Source organism: Siniperca chuatsi, linkage group LG9 (assembly GCF_020085105.1).
Source record: "Siniperca chuatsi isolate FFG_IHB_CAS linkage group LG9, ASM2008510v1, whole genome shotgun sequence".
NCBI classification, from domain to species: Eukaryota; Metazoa; Chordata; class Actinopteri; order Centrarchiformes; family Sinipercidae; genus Siniperca; species Siniperca chuatsi.
Genome location: NC_058050.1, coordinates 11,906,076 through 11,919,504, shown reverse-complemented (window position 1 = coordinate 11,919,504; position 13,429 = coordinate 11,906,076). Strand labels below are relative to the sequence as shown.

General features: G+C 38.0%; 2 protein-coding genes and 1 long non-coding RNA gene across 5 annotated transcripts; 1 reads left to right on the top strand and 2 right to left on the bottom strand.

The window, feature by feature from the left end:
- Window positions 1–51: 51 nt before the first annotated feature.
- Window positions 52–8,709, bottom strand: styk1b (serine/threonine/tyrosine kinase 1b). 2 transcript variants are annotated; one of them, XM_044209024.1, is made up of 10 exons: window positions 6,524–8,709; window positions 5,312–5,367; window positions 4,979–5,149; window positions 3,628–3,963; window positions 3,305–3,486; window positions 2,520–2,594; window positions 1,664–1,872; window positions 1,415–1,455; window positions 974–1,070; window positions 52–860 (listed from the first exon to the last, which is right to left on the bottom strand). In XM_044209024.1, the coding sequence occupies exons 2-10, from the start codon at window positions 5,364–5,366 to the stop codon at window positions 668–670; spliced, it is 1,359 nt and encodes a 452-aa protein (XP_044064959.1). In that variant the 5' UTR covers window position 5,367; window positions 6,524–8,709; the 3' UTR covers window positions 52–667. The 2 variants fall into 2 exon arrangements, with proteins under 2 accessions (XP_044064959.1, XP_044064960.1); XM_044209025.1 differs by lacking the exon at window positions 6,524–8,709 and having other exon boundaries at window positions 5,312–5,452.
- Window positions 3,079–6,522, top strand: LOC122882111. Its single transcript, XR_006379280.1, has 4 exons — window positions 3,079–3,187; window positions 3,323–3,512; window positions 3,635–3,871; window positions 4,971–6,522. It is a non-coding gene; the product is annotated as an uncharacterized LOC122882111 (long non-coding RNA).
- A 1,061-nt stretch (window positions 8,710–9,770) lies between the features above and the next one.
- Window positions 9,771–12,797, bottom strand: gstk1 (glutathione S-transferase kappa 1). 2 transcript variants are annotated; one of them, XM_044209134.1, is made up of 7 exons: window positions 12,389–12,796; window positions 12,220–12,301; window positions 11,450–11,578; window positions 10,803–10,948; window positions 10,573–10,689; window positions 10,383–10,476; window positions 9,771–10,052 (listed from the first exon to the last, which is right to left on the bottom strand). In XM_044209134.1, exons 1-7 carry the CDS (start codon window positions 12,455–12,457, stop codon window positions 10,003–10,005), a joined length of 687 nt encoding a protein of 228 aa, XP_044065069.1. In that variant the 5' UTR covers window positions 12,458–12,796; the 3' UTR covers window positions 9,771–10,002. The 2 variants fall into 2 exon arrangements, with proteins under 2 accessions (XP_044065069.1, XP_044065071.1); XM_044209136.1 differs by lacking the exon at window positions 11,450–11,578 and having other exon boundaries at window positions 12,389–12,797.
- Between the last annotated feature and the right edge of the window lie 632 nt (window positions 12,798–13,429).

Below are 13,429 nucleotides of genomic sequence, written 5' to 3'. Positions count from 1 at the left end.
CTGTGTGTGTGTCTGACTGTCACATCCACTTGAAAAGGAAAAAGGTCATTGTAGGACTTAGGTGATATTTTTATTCACATTTAAATTTGTGTAACAAATTGTCCACATGAACTGAGCTTACAGAGAAGACAGTGTAATAATAGCATAATTACATTTATGTGTCCTTCACTTCCTTAACCCTGCCAAATATAAAATAATACAGAAATGTGGTAATAACATATATTACATCTGTTAATATACATTGGCTTTAAGTTATAAACAAGATTCATAAACTATCATATTGACAGTACTGACTACACGTTCAGGATGCACTGGTCAAGTTTACAGTTTCTTAAAGTGTACTACTACTACAAAATTACCAGTTGTATTTCCCCAACTGAAACTCAGAGATTTAGGTATTACCTAGACAGACAAAGACACACATGAATGAGGTCTTAGATGAAAATTAATGGTTCCCAAAGGTGAACAACTTAACTTAGCACACAGTTTTCTTGTTTAGTTGTATGGGCCTAAAGTAGGAGAATACATAACAAAATAAAAGAACAATTTTAGTGCCCAAAGCACTCATAAACAGACTTTGGAACACATTTATTGCACCTAAAAGATATTGTTCTGTAGAAGTGCACCATTGGGGAGAATAGTGCAATTTATTTTGCTGGCAAAGTGATCAGAAAACAGTGTAGCTGTTTGTTTCCCCATATCCTGCTTCCTGCAGGTACTGCTCGATGTTAACTGTCCCCGACACCTTGAGGACTTTGTCAGAGGCACTTTTCTCTCCTGAGAGGAGCTTGTGGCTCACCTCTGCTAGAGAGGGTCGATCTTGATCCTTCCACTGGCAACAAGCCTTAATGATGGAGTATCTGAGGGTGAGACAAAATAGTCTGAGCTACACAGCACATTTGTTAAAGAGGGGAAACAGCACTCTGCTTCAGGTTGGATTGTGTGTTGTCTGGAGCATATAATGGATACTTACAGCGTGTTGGAACAGTTGGAAGGTTTTTTCAGACTTTTCCCTCGTTGATGAAACTGCAGAAGCTCATTAACTGAGATTTCTGCAAATGGAGCTTCTCCTGGAGAGAAAAGAGTGAATGTAGTAGGTTGGAGTGGGCGATATGGATAAAATCCTCTATCAAGGTATATGTATATATATTGTGTTATATAAAACATTTTCTGGAAACTTAAAGAAGCTGTTTATGGATAAAATAGCATGGGCATGTCTGTTTTTTGGCTAGTCCAGCAAATGAAATACCTTACACATTAAGATACTTCATCACATTGATGCAAAAATCATATTAAAATCCAATATTGCTATAAAGTATTCCTGCTCATGGGTTTTCTATCTCATAAAAACTTTTTTTTTTACGTTTATCCATTATTTATGACCTATGTTCCCAAAAGTTAAAATTCAACTTACCCAATGTTGCCATTTCATACAGTAAGATGCCAAATGACCAGCTAGAGAGGGACACACACAAGCAAATAATGGTTAGAGTCTTCCATTCAGTAAATGCTCTTAATAATAAACTCACAGAACACGCATTCCGTGCCTCTCTACTGTAAGTAGCAAGATTTAATAAATAATTTAGTTTTTTGTGCTGCAGCAACATCTTCACTGGAGGATGGAAACTACAGACAATACCAGAGATGAAAACAAAAAACTCACATGTCGCTGCTCTGACCAGCAGGTCTCTTGGCTAACAGCTCTGGTGCCTGCCATTTCTTCATGCTGGGATCATCTCTCTGAGTGGCTTCCTGGTTCTTCCTTATGTAGACCCCATGCAGGCCCCAAAGCTTGGCTGTGAAGTCCTTGGTGACCAGTACGCTTCGGGCACGAATGTTTCCGTGGAGAAGATCTTTGCTGTGGAGGAACTCCTGATTGGGTAAAAGACAAGGGGCATCTCAGGATTAAACACACAAGCCTGTGCAGTTAATTTCAGTTCAGTCATCTACTGTATGCTGACATGAAGTAAATATGTAAAGGTCTTCCTAAAAACTCACAGAAACTGCATTTATAGAACATCTGTTTTAGACTGTATAATGTTATTGCTGGGACAGATCCAGTGATTTAAAACATGGAGAGATAATTCAAAAGTAAATTGATTAAAGCAGTTTAATTTGCAGAATTGTTTGAAAAATGTTTTTAAAATATCGGTCATTTTTGTTAGAGATGGCAATGTCTGTTGGTCTGTCGGTGGGTTGGTCCACCACTTTGGTCCAAACTGAAATATCTCAACAACTATTGAATGGATTATCATGACATTTTAGCCTTCAGAGCTGCTAACATGGATGTAGACTATATGTTTTTCTGTTTTCTACAAAGTAAAAGTAATGACACAATGACAAAAACACAAAATTGTCTTTTTGTGATTGTCAGGTAGGTGCATGGTATGATGGAGTATTGGAGGGAAACCCTGTCAACAAGTCAGTGTACTGAGATGGGGTCAGGACAGGGTATGTCAGTGATTTGGAAATTAAACATGCGTCTAAAAAAGTGAGGACATATTTATTAGCATACTGACCAGTGCTGAGGCCACGTGTTTGGCTATAGTAAATATTCGTCTCTCAGTCATCACACATTGATTGTCCACATGTTCCTGAAAAAAACAAAGAAAAGTTACTTTGCCATTTGGAAGATGACACAATCATTCTTTTGCTCCTCATGAATGTTTTTTTTGTGAGCAGTTTCATGTAGGAACTATTTTCATTCTACCAAACTACACCCGCCAACCTTATCACCGTGCAGACGGAAGCGTGCATCTACTCATGGACGAGAGGCTCATGCTCATGACTGCGCAGGATGTAAACATTAATGGCGTCCTCCTCGGCTGAGCTGTAACGTTAGCTAGCTCAGTGGTGCTAGGTGAGCTAGCAGTATCGCTGCATCACTGCACGCGTCCTTCTGCATTGTGATACGGTTGGCGGGTGTTGTTCAGTAGAAAGAAAATAGTTCCTATGAAACTGTTCACAACAAGGTCTGTGGATTATCTTGAGTAACCGGGTCATGATTTCTGGAAAGAGACATTGCTGTTGAGTTTTGAAAATGTATCTTTTTGGCACTTTGAGCACCATAAGCCGAGTGTCATCTAGTTCCATTATATTCAAGACAAGGCAGACATCTCTATCGCCAATATCTCCAAAACTCGGCAACTCACACTAAAACACTCTAGATGAATAAATAACACTGCAGGTAAGAGGAAAAATGTGTATTTTTGATTTTGGGGTGAACTGTCCCTTTAAATATATGGTTTGATGCTTAAAGTGAGTTAACAAACATTGTAGCAGTATACCCTCTGTAAAAAAATACCTGTCTGCATCGCCACAGGAAGCTGAGCAGGTCTCTGTTCTCCAGCTCTTCCACAACTGTAACCAGAGGAGCCCGAAGTGAGACCACACCAAGAAGCTCTGGCAGGAAGGGATGTGGTCCCAGCTGGGACAGGAAGGATGCAAAGCCCAGGAAGCTGTGTCTTTCTGTGGCATCAGCAGAGTCTGTAAAGGGCAAGAATGAGAGGGAGGTGAGGGTGAAAAAGGAACAGTTACAGAAACTAAGTCCTGAAAATCAGATGAGAAAGACATGCAAATGAGACAATTAAGATCTCTTCTCAACACAAACAAGTTTAATCATCTCACCATTTAGGACTCGTAGCACCACGTTCCTGTTTTCCATACGGGCCCTGTAGAGGGACACAGAGGAGTCGGAGCGCAGGGAGAAGGCAACAGGCAGAGGGGTGACCAGGTTGAAGGACTCGGGCAGCCTCTGACGGGGCAATTCTCTGGGCTGGACAATGGGGGTGAAAGTGGGTTTGAAGGGCTGCGCTGGGGGGCTGGGCGGAAGAGAAGGCGTGACCACAGACATGGAGAGGTTTTTGGAGGGGTAAGTGTTGTGTGGGGGGTGAAAGGTGGAGTAGGAAGTAGGTATGTCCAGAGCAATGCTTTCATGCTCCAAGACATTGATCCCTGGTGGAGCTATGGAAAGAGAGTTAGGGGAGAGATAGAGAGGGAGAATAATTATCAATAGGGATAAGTGCAAGGATTTACAGTAGAACAGGAAAATAGAATTATTTATCTTTGTGTAGCTGAAACTTAGACAGATAAATGCACCTATTGATACCAGGGGGGAAATTATGTTATACAGTGGATGCTAAAACTCTAAAACTTGTCATCTGTCATCTCCTTGCTTTATGGAAAACCTAGTGTCATTTATTTGCATACAATTCTGTAGAATATAACTTAATAGCAAACACTGTATAAATATTAGAGAAAAATAAATAATATTATAAATAAAAAATATATATAAAACATAAAAATTTTACTTTCAAAAGATTCTGTAGTACAGGAAATAGTGTAAAAAGTTGTGGGAAGGGGCACTGGTTTCACTCTGGAGTCTGTCTATTACACAGAATATGTTTTATTTATAGTAACATAACTGAGAAAACCGGTTTAAAGTGCTGACGTGGCATGCATGCATACTTTAAATGAAAAAGGCATAAAAACAAGTTAGATTACATGTAAATAGACTGTAATATAGTTTTATTTCTTACATTTTTCAGCTGTATTTGTGTGTATAAAATGTGAAACAAAATTTTTGTTTACAACCTTGAATTGTTCTATAATAATATACTGAGTGATTATCACTGAAGATTTGTAAATTTTTATAGGCATCTGTGTCATTTTTGTGGCAGCTTTAGATTTTGTTAAATTGTCAAAATGATAAGTCAGACTTATAGCTGAATTTGTGCTTAAAAAAAAAGGATATGATGCATGTGGTGCACACAGTTTAAAAGGTGCTAAAAACCAAAAATGAATGCATAGAAAGTCAGCAAAAATTAAGGGTTAACTACAGCTCCTGGAAAAAGAAAAATACAAAAAATACACACGTGGAATCAGTTTTCTGACACTGTAGATCCAATTAAATTTCTGTGATATGATTTCATTTATTTAAATTAACACCAACAAACCTATGTCTATTCCAGTGTCTTACCATCAATGCCTTGCAGCGCTCTCCTGGTAGCCAACTTTGAGGCCTGTGGACGGATGCGATCGACTTTCTCCGGACAAAAGCGCAGCAAGAAAATGAAGACCAGAGTGACCAGGAAGCTGGCCAGCAGAAAGATGGGCACAATGATCACCTCCTGCTCATACACTCGGATCTCTGCAAACAAGATCAGACACAATCTTTGTAATCACTCAGCAAGTCTGAGATACAAGGTGGCAGATGTCGTCTGTTCATCTGTCAACTTAAGTGACAAGCCTCTAATGGCCAGACCAGGTTAGTGGCCAAAATCTTCAAGTTCTGTCTGCTGATAAAACTTACCACAGATAGTATCTCCATGGTTGCAGTGGAAGTCTGCTTCTGAAAATGAAGACATCCTATCGAATGTAAAAAGAGATGAGAATGAATAAATGCTGCTCAGAATATCTTAATCACATTTGTCCATTCCTCATACAACGATCACACAGTCAAACTTCGGATTCAGTACGTTTCTAGTATTTCCACATGCTTACAGTTGTCATGTATAAGCTTCAGGATATTTTCTATTTACAAAAACAATTTAAGTCTTTGCTGAGGATATAGAAATAGATGTAGATGAATAAAAAACAACAGATAAAGTGACAGTGGTAGTCCTGAAACCCATTTTGTCTCTAGGGCTGAATCTGTGAATAGTAACATGACTCTTGCCGGTCTCCAGTATGAGAAGGTGTCTGTGCGAACATGTAACTGAGACCAGGATGTTGTAACACTGTCTCTGAGGTCTCTGTCTCAGAATAAAAACTCACCGACTTATAACATATCGATCCCTTTGGTCTTACAGCACAGACCTCTTACATTGGTCTATCTTAAGATAAAGTAATACTATATGTACGGTGGCCCTGAGGTCAAAACATTTCATTTCATTTGTGTTTTGTGAAATGTTCTTTTGTGCAATGTTGTTTTGTGAAATAACACGTTTTGTGAAATGTCACATTTTTTTAAAATGTTGTTTTGTGAAATGTTGTTGTGTTTTATGAAATGTTGTCATGTTTTGTGAAATGTTGTTGTGTTGTGACTCTCAGGGCCACCGTATATATGAGCTAGTTTAACCACAACACACAACGTTCACCAAAGCTGCATACTTTTTTAAAAAAAGTATCATCTCTAAACTGAGGAGTCTTTATTATATTTTATATCTGAATTCAGAGCTGCTTTAAAGACACTGCAGCCACACAGAGAAACTCTTCAACCACATGATCATGTGTTTATGTCAGATTCAAGATCTCTAAACCTGTTCATCTGCATTTTTGACACATAAATGCTAGTGCTGTACTGCACACCCAAAGGGCAAACAGAAATGGCAAAATAGCACCGGCTCATTCGCACAAAGAAAATGTCATGATCATCACAGCAAGACGGTACCCAGTGTGAAATACACGCTTTCATTAGATTAATATCATGCATTAGCTCTCTCTACCTCAGAGCTACATTAACAATACATTACATGACTTTTAAAAAAGTGTAATAAAGACATGCAGTGTATAAAATCCTTACCTCAGCTCCTTCAGTTGTGTCTTATATCCCAAAGAAAATGTTCAATACTGTTATTTCAGGCTCATGTTTCCCACTTTTCATACATCCTTCCAGCTGAATGTGGAGTCCAGGTTCAATTTTGCTTTTCAGGTCTTCATTGTCTTGTTTTTCTCAGACGATTTGTCTGTTTGTCCACCTTCAGTGTTTTCTTAACTCCACCCTCCTCACCTGAGCCGTAGTCCTATTCTCTCGTATTTACCTCTTCCTTCTTCCTCCTTTCTGTCTCTCTCGTTCTCAGAAGGTGATGCTTCACACTGATATCAGGTTTATGGTAATCCGCAGCCTTGCCCTGCCTCTCCTAGAGTTTGCTCTACCACATTCATGTAATTAGCTTTTTTTTCTCTGAGGCTGATATATGTCAGATACTTCTGGCCCTGCCTTTCTCCTCTTTAGGGGAAACTGGTCCTGCCACTCCTTGTCATTTGTAGTCCTCAGCCTTTTGTTAAGCACATTTTGCCTTCATTGTACTGGAACTCGTATGACAAACTTTGCAGTCTCTGGAGTATTTAGTCAGCAATATTAAATGGCATTTCTTTCCAGGTATAGGCATTAAACATAGATAAATAATCCCACATCTTGAAAAATATATAAATAGTATACAGTCAGATAGATAATGCATTATTACAGTGGTGGAAGGAGTATTTAAATCTTTTACTTAAGCAAAAGTACCAATACAACAATGTAAACTCAACTACAAGTAAAAGTCCTGCATTTAAAATTATACTGAAGTAAAAGTACAGAAGTTTTCTCCACAAAATGTAATTAAAGTATCAAAAGTACTCAAGTAAGTGACAAATTATTATATATTGCATTATTAGGTTGTTAATACTGATTTGGGGTTGTCACAAGGTAAATCTGAGGGGTTGTGAGATGATTAATGGGAGAGGAAAGAAGAAAAAACAAAGTTCTGTTACACAAGTTTCTTTTCATTTTTTGGACTTTTCTCAGATCTGTGATTTTTTTGTGAAATATTGAATAATGTGACCTCTTTGAGCCTCAAAAACGTATTTAAATGAAACTATCTGAGCAGTTTAAAGGTGAAATGTCTATTTCGTGGAAATTCTAACAATTCATAGACATCTGAAAAGTGACAAGGGGCCCCAGAAACACACTGATTTTTTGTAAGGGGCCAGAAGCCAAAAAGGTTCTGAGTCACTGGTTTAATGTATAATAATGTATTGCATTTTATAAGCTTATCATATGTTTTTATGCAAAATCTTAATCTGAAAATAAACTAGCAACTGTAGCTGTCAAATAAATGTCCCTCTGAAAATATAAAGTACCATGAAATGGAAAGACTCAAGTGCAATTACCTCAAAGTTTGTACCGTACTGCATTATTATGACATATTACAGACTGTTCTTGGACACAAATTAATACAGTCAAGTAAAATTAGAAGTACCTCCTCTCATATAAATATGTGGACTTAAAAAGGGAGTTTCGGAAGTGCATGAAGACAGTTGGGAATCGGATCAAAGCAAATTTCCCTAACAAAAACATTTTTGTTAATTTACTTTAATGCAGTGTGAAAAAGACATGCCTTTTAAACAGCACTTTCTCTAATCTTTTCTTGTATTTAATACTGTATGACCCATATTGCATATTACTTAACCACATTTCATCACATGAAACTATCCACATATAAGACAGACTTCGGTCCTTTTCATATTTGCTTCCATTTTTATGTCAGTGTTCTCATTCAGTAAAAAGCATCAGGGAGCAAAGAGGCCACAGATGAAAGATGTTGAAAAGTAACAGGGGATTAGACTGGACTGAACATCATTGATTGATTGTACTGGTGTGCAATTTTTATAAATTCAATACAATGTTTTACATACTAAGAAAAGTTCTATATTAAAAGAAACAAAGAGAAGAAATTAAAATAATCCACGTGATGTGGTTAACAGATGAGGAAACATAGCTATAGTCACTTACTATCCTAGAAAGGGAGCTGACCTCTGTATGTTCTCAGCCGTAGCTCCCTTTATTGTTTCAATTTGAAATTTACATCATTACAAAGATTTTATCCAAACCTCTGTTACCTATACCCACATCCTGTTTAGTGTTGCAAGGAGGTGGAGCATATCCATAGCAAATTTGTTTGATGATCTGAAACATTTAAGTGTGACAAACATGCAAAAAAATAAGAAATCAGGAAGGGGGCAAACACTTATTCACACCTCTGTACATCCTGTTTAGTGTGCAAGGAGGTGGAGCGTATCCCAGCTCTCATTGGGAAAAGAGGGTTACACCCTGGACAGTTCGTCAGTCTGCCACAAAGCAAACACAAACAGACAACCACACACAAACTAACATTAATACATATGGGTCTATTTAGTTTCCAAACCACCTAGCCTGCATGTGTTTGGACTGTGGGAGGAAACCTGTACAAAAAGGACTCTACCTCAAATGGGTTGAAACTCCGGAAACAAACCCATATTTATGATGAAAGTAATATTGATGGTTCAGTATGATAGTTTACAAAGAATCGCTTGATTTCAGAACAACAATGACAAAATGAATGCAGTTACCTTACATTTTGTAGAGAACATATGAACTGTCACACACCACGACATCTTAAGTATTATTTTGATGTTAAACTGAAAACAGAAGTTAAGGAAATTAAGACAGCCACGCTAGCAGCTGTTGGCTATACTTGAGCAGTGGTGCTTTGAGTTAAATGCTAATGTCAGCATGCTAACATGCTCACAATGGCAATGCTAACATGCTTATGTTAAGCAGGTATAATGTTTACCATGTTCACCATCTTGGTTTAGCTTGTAAGCATTTGCTGATGATGGGAATGACACTAGTATGTTTTAGTCATAAACAAATGTATTGGAAAAATTGAAATTTTGACCTGATGATGGTGCTAAATGAAAAGTTAAAGGATTATCAGATTATTAAAGGTTATTACAATTAATTCTGAGGGGGACTTGAATGTCTGCATTAAATCTCTTGGCTATCCATCTAGTAGTTATGGAGACATTTCACTCAAAACCATAAATGTGAACCTCATGGTGGCGCTAGAGGAACAGTCAGGGGATCACCAAAGTCATTAGGATTCATCCTGTTGGGACCATGAATGTTGTTGAATGTCGTAGATATTTGCCACTAGTACATAACATACAAAATATAACATTATGTGTTTGTCAACCACATAGTGTTACTTAATGCAACAGTTAATCAATTACATCCTTTTAATGCCTTTGTATTTCAATAGAAAAGCTTTATTATCTGTAAGTTGTCAGTGTTACTTTTAATAGGCACATAATTAACAGTATAACTATTTGTTATTTAGGTCTGTTAGATATATGCTGCTTGGTTTCAGAAGGCACAGCATAGAAAATATGAAATTTGAAGAATTAGGAACAATCAAAGACATCACAATAAGATGCAAATTCACAAATCTGTGAGCGCACCAGGCAGCTTTTTCTCTCTCACAGTTTGGCAGTTGATTTGTCAGGCTGAGGTCCCAGCCACTTCTCCCCTGAAACAGAGAACAAAATGAGACTGGGCAAAGAATCTCAGACAGCTTCAGCTAGAATTGCTAATGAGATGCTGAACTTTGCAGAAACCACAAAAACAAAAGAGAAAGAAGCCGCAACACAGTTTGTAATGTTGTCAAATGTGTGTCAGCTTAAAATAAAACTGTCTATGTCTCCAGTATATTTACATTTTAGACATTTATGTAATGCTCCTATAAAGGGTGACTTACAGATTAAGGCTATGTCAAGTGTCATTTTAATCTTTTTATTGTCACTTTTACATTATGTGTGTTTGTGTTCATGAATGAGGCACAGTACAGCAGTTTTCTCACCAATGCAGTGGGCCATGAGCTCAAATCTGTCAGATCCAAAAAACATCTCTGGCTTTCCATTTACATGACACACCAGCATGGGGAAGCCAAATGCCTGTGGAGAGGCAGTAGAAGACATTTTGTTTATTACATTCTAATGTCTTGTCTATCCTTCCTGAATCTACAAGGAGAGCTGGAGGACACAACAGACCCCGTGATCAAGTGCATCCTGTGTTGTGCTTTTCAGCTTGTTTTTGACCTCCTTTGAGGTGGACAGCTCCAGCACTTCTTTAATCTCTCTGTCAGACAATCCTGCTTTCATCGCTGCCTGCAAAAAAAAAAAAAAAAATATTATATATATATATATATATATGTGTGTGACAAACACTGAATAGTGGTTCTTAATCTGCTCAAACACAACCAGGCTGGATAAGTTGGAACCTCAGCCAGTGATGCAGGTTCAGTGATGTCTTTGTCCTCACTCCAGATCCTTTTCCACAGCTCCCGGGACACCCGCTCCACCTGCTTGTCTCCACCCTTCTCCCTTTCTTGTACTGCTGCCACAAATCGCATTGCAGACAAGGAGCCTAGGAGAAGAAAACAGAAGAAGACCTGAAAGTCACTGCATTCTTAGCTTTGCTCAATAAAGAAATAGTACCCCCAAAGCCTAGTGCAAAGCTGAATTACCAACTGGGCAAAGTGGCCTACTACCCCCCGAGGGAGACCGAGAGCCCCAGGGAGACCACTATATGGCAATAATTTGGTTTTTATTCCACTGAGTGTTGTCAGCACAATCAAATAAGAAATCCATGGCACAGTTTTGTAGTGAAAAAATGCAATACTCTTCAACAAAACAATACCACAATACAAAGGAGTAAGAATCTGACAGCATACACACACTAGTCACTCAGTGTCACTTATTTTACATTCTCAGACCGTTTACAATAATCATAATAGTAACAACAAAAGCAGCATTATCCCTCGATCGATCCCTTATCCCTTGTTTTATGATAAGAACCTTACAGCTGCACTAATCAATATTTTCATGTTCAGCTCCTTGTTTTGGGTCAGATCCTGCTTGTGTGTACCTTTTTGGAACATGACCTCAAAGGGGTCAGATGGAGCCTGCATGGGAACACCAAAATACTCTGACAAGCGGGTCAGATCCTTCGTCATGTAAAGGAATTTGTTTGGAACCAGACCAGGAGGCTTGTTGCCTGTCATGAAAGATAAAATTCATATGAAATGTATAAAAAGTACTAACAGTGTCCAACTGATATAAACATGCAACATGCCCTGCAACATGCAGGTTCTAAATATTTATTTACAGTGGTGGAAGAAGTACTCAGATATTTTACTTAAGTAAAAGTAGAGTGTAGAAATACTCTGTCATAAGTAAAAGTCATGCATTTTTTTAAGTAAAAGTACATAAGTATTGGCATCAAAATATACTTAAAGTACCAAAAGCAAAACTACCCCATTATGCAGGATGGCCCACTTCAGAATATTATATTGCACTATAATTATTGATGCATTACTTTAATGTTGCAGCTGGTAACTATGGGGCTAATTGTAATTGCTTTATTTACTGCTGGCTTGTGAATCTCCCCTATCTTAACCTTTAATAATACATCATATTTTATTTGTTTTGTATTATTAATCTGAATCTGCAAAGTAACTAAAGTTATCAAATAAGTGATGTAAAAAGTACAATATGTCCCTCTGAGATGTAGTGGAGTAGCAGTATAAAGTAGCAGAAAATGGAAATACTCAAGTAAAGTACAAGTACCCCAAAATCGTGCTTAAGAACAGTAATGGAGTAAATGTACTTTGTTACTTTCCCCCACTGTTCATTTACCTGATCCTTGCATGATGCCAGCCAGAAATGCAGGGCGCAGTTTGAGCTCTATATTCCACACGTGTCTGTAGCGACACATTACCTGTAAACACAAACGACCCGTGTAAAGCTGCATGTTTAACCAAGTCTGTGGCTTTGTCATTGAAGCTGACATCAAATAGAAACAAACCTCAAAGCCAAGCCAAGAGTACGGAGAGACCACATCGTAGAACAACTCGACAACTTTCTTGGATGTCATCTTCGGGTCTGCAGGGTCAGCGTCTCCTTTACTTGCAACCACTGGTGCACTGCTCAGTGTGCCAAAGTTCAACAAAGCTGACGCTGGGCTGATCGATGTAATGTTGAGTCAAATCAGTGCATCATAAAACAGTAAAAGATGTAAAAAGAAATCTCTTTTGTTGGTTCTTCTTCGTAAAGTTTTTTGGCGGTTGGCTCTCTTGTTAGTTTTAACAGACGTAACGTTATCAGCGCAAAATGAGTTGCTGCTCCTTCTTCTGTTTGTTTTTGTTGTTGTTTCTCTTCTCCTTGTCCTTCTTCTTCTTCTTCTTCTTCTTCTTCTTCTTCTTCTTCTTCTGCTGCTTCTTCTTCTATGAATTTATTGGCGGTTGGCAAGACAGCGATGCGTTGCCACCTACTGGATTGCAGCATGGAGAAACTTGTTTCTTTTAAGAGTGTATATATATATTTTTTTTATTTAAGTCTTTATTATTGCTATGTAATATTATTATTAAAATCCCCCTTCTTCTGGTCACACTTATGCATGTCTGAACACAATTATACATGCACAGGTTTCTGATGTGTCAAAGTAGGAAAAGCACAGGTGCAATATTTAACATTAATAATGACTGCGTTCCATTTAGGTGAGCCAATTCCAGGGTCCTGGTATTGTGCATGCGCACTCACTGACATGGCTTACTGGGACATTTAATGGAAAGGAGCCATCGTTAATGTTATCATTTACAGCTGTGCTTTTCCTGCTTTGACAAGTCAAAATGTCTGACGTGACAACTGGGGACAACTGCTGGTGTTTTGTGAAATGTTGTCGTGTTTTGTGAAATGTTGTTGTGTTTTGTGAAATGTTGTTGTGTTGTGACTCTCAGGGCCACCGTATATATGTGCTAGTTTAACCACAACACACAACGTTCACCAAAGCTGCATACTTTTTAAAAAAAAGTATCATCTCTAAACTGAGGAGTCTTTATTATATTTT

Excerpts from the sequence above, each read along its gene's own strand:
- styk1b (XM_044209024.1), bottom strand. The coding sequence starts at position 5,366 with ATGTCTTCATTTTCAGAAGCAGACTTCCACTGCAACCATGGAGATACT. Across the intron at positions 1,071-1,414 it reads GTATGAAATGGCAACATTGG|GAGAAGCTCCATTTGCAGAA; the intron begins GTAAGTTGAATT and ends TTTTCTCTCCAG. Across the intron at positions 861-973 it reads TCCAACTGTTCCAACACGCT|ATACTCCATCATTAAGGCTT; the intron begins GTAAGTATCCAT and ends TCTCACCCTCAG.
- gstk1 (XM_044209134.1), bottom strand. The coding sequence starts at position 12,457 with ATGACATCCAAGAAAGTTGTCGAGTTGTTCTACGATGTGGTCTCTCCG. Across the intron at positions 10,690-10,802 it reads AACCTGCATCACTGGCTGAG|GCAGCGATGAAAGCAGGATT; the intron begins GTTCCAACTTAT and ends TTTTTTTTGCAG. Across the intron at positions 10,053-10,382 it reads GCTCATGGCCCACTGCATTG|GGGAGAAGTGGCTGGGACCT; the intron begins GTGAGAAAACTG and ends TCTCTGTTTCAG.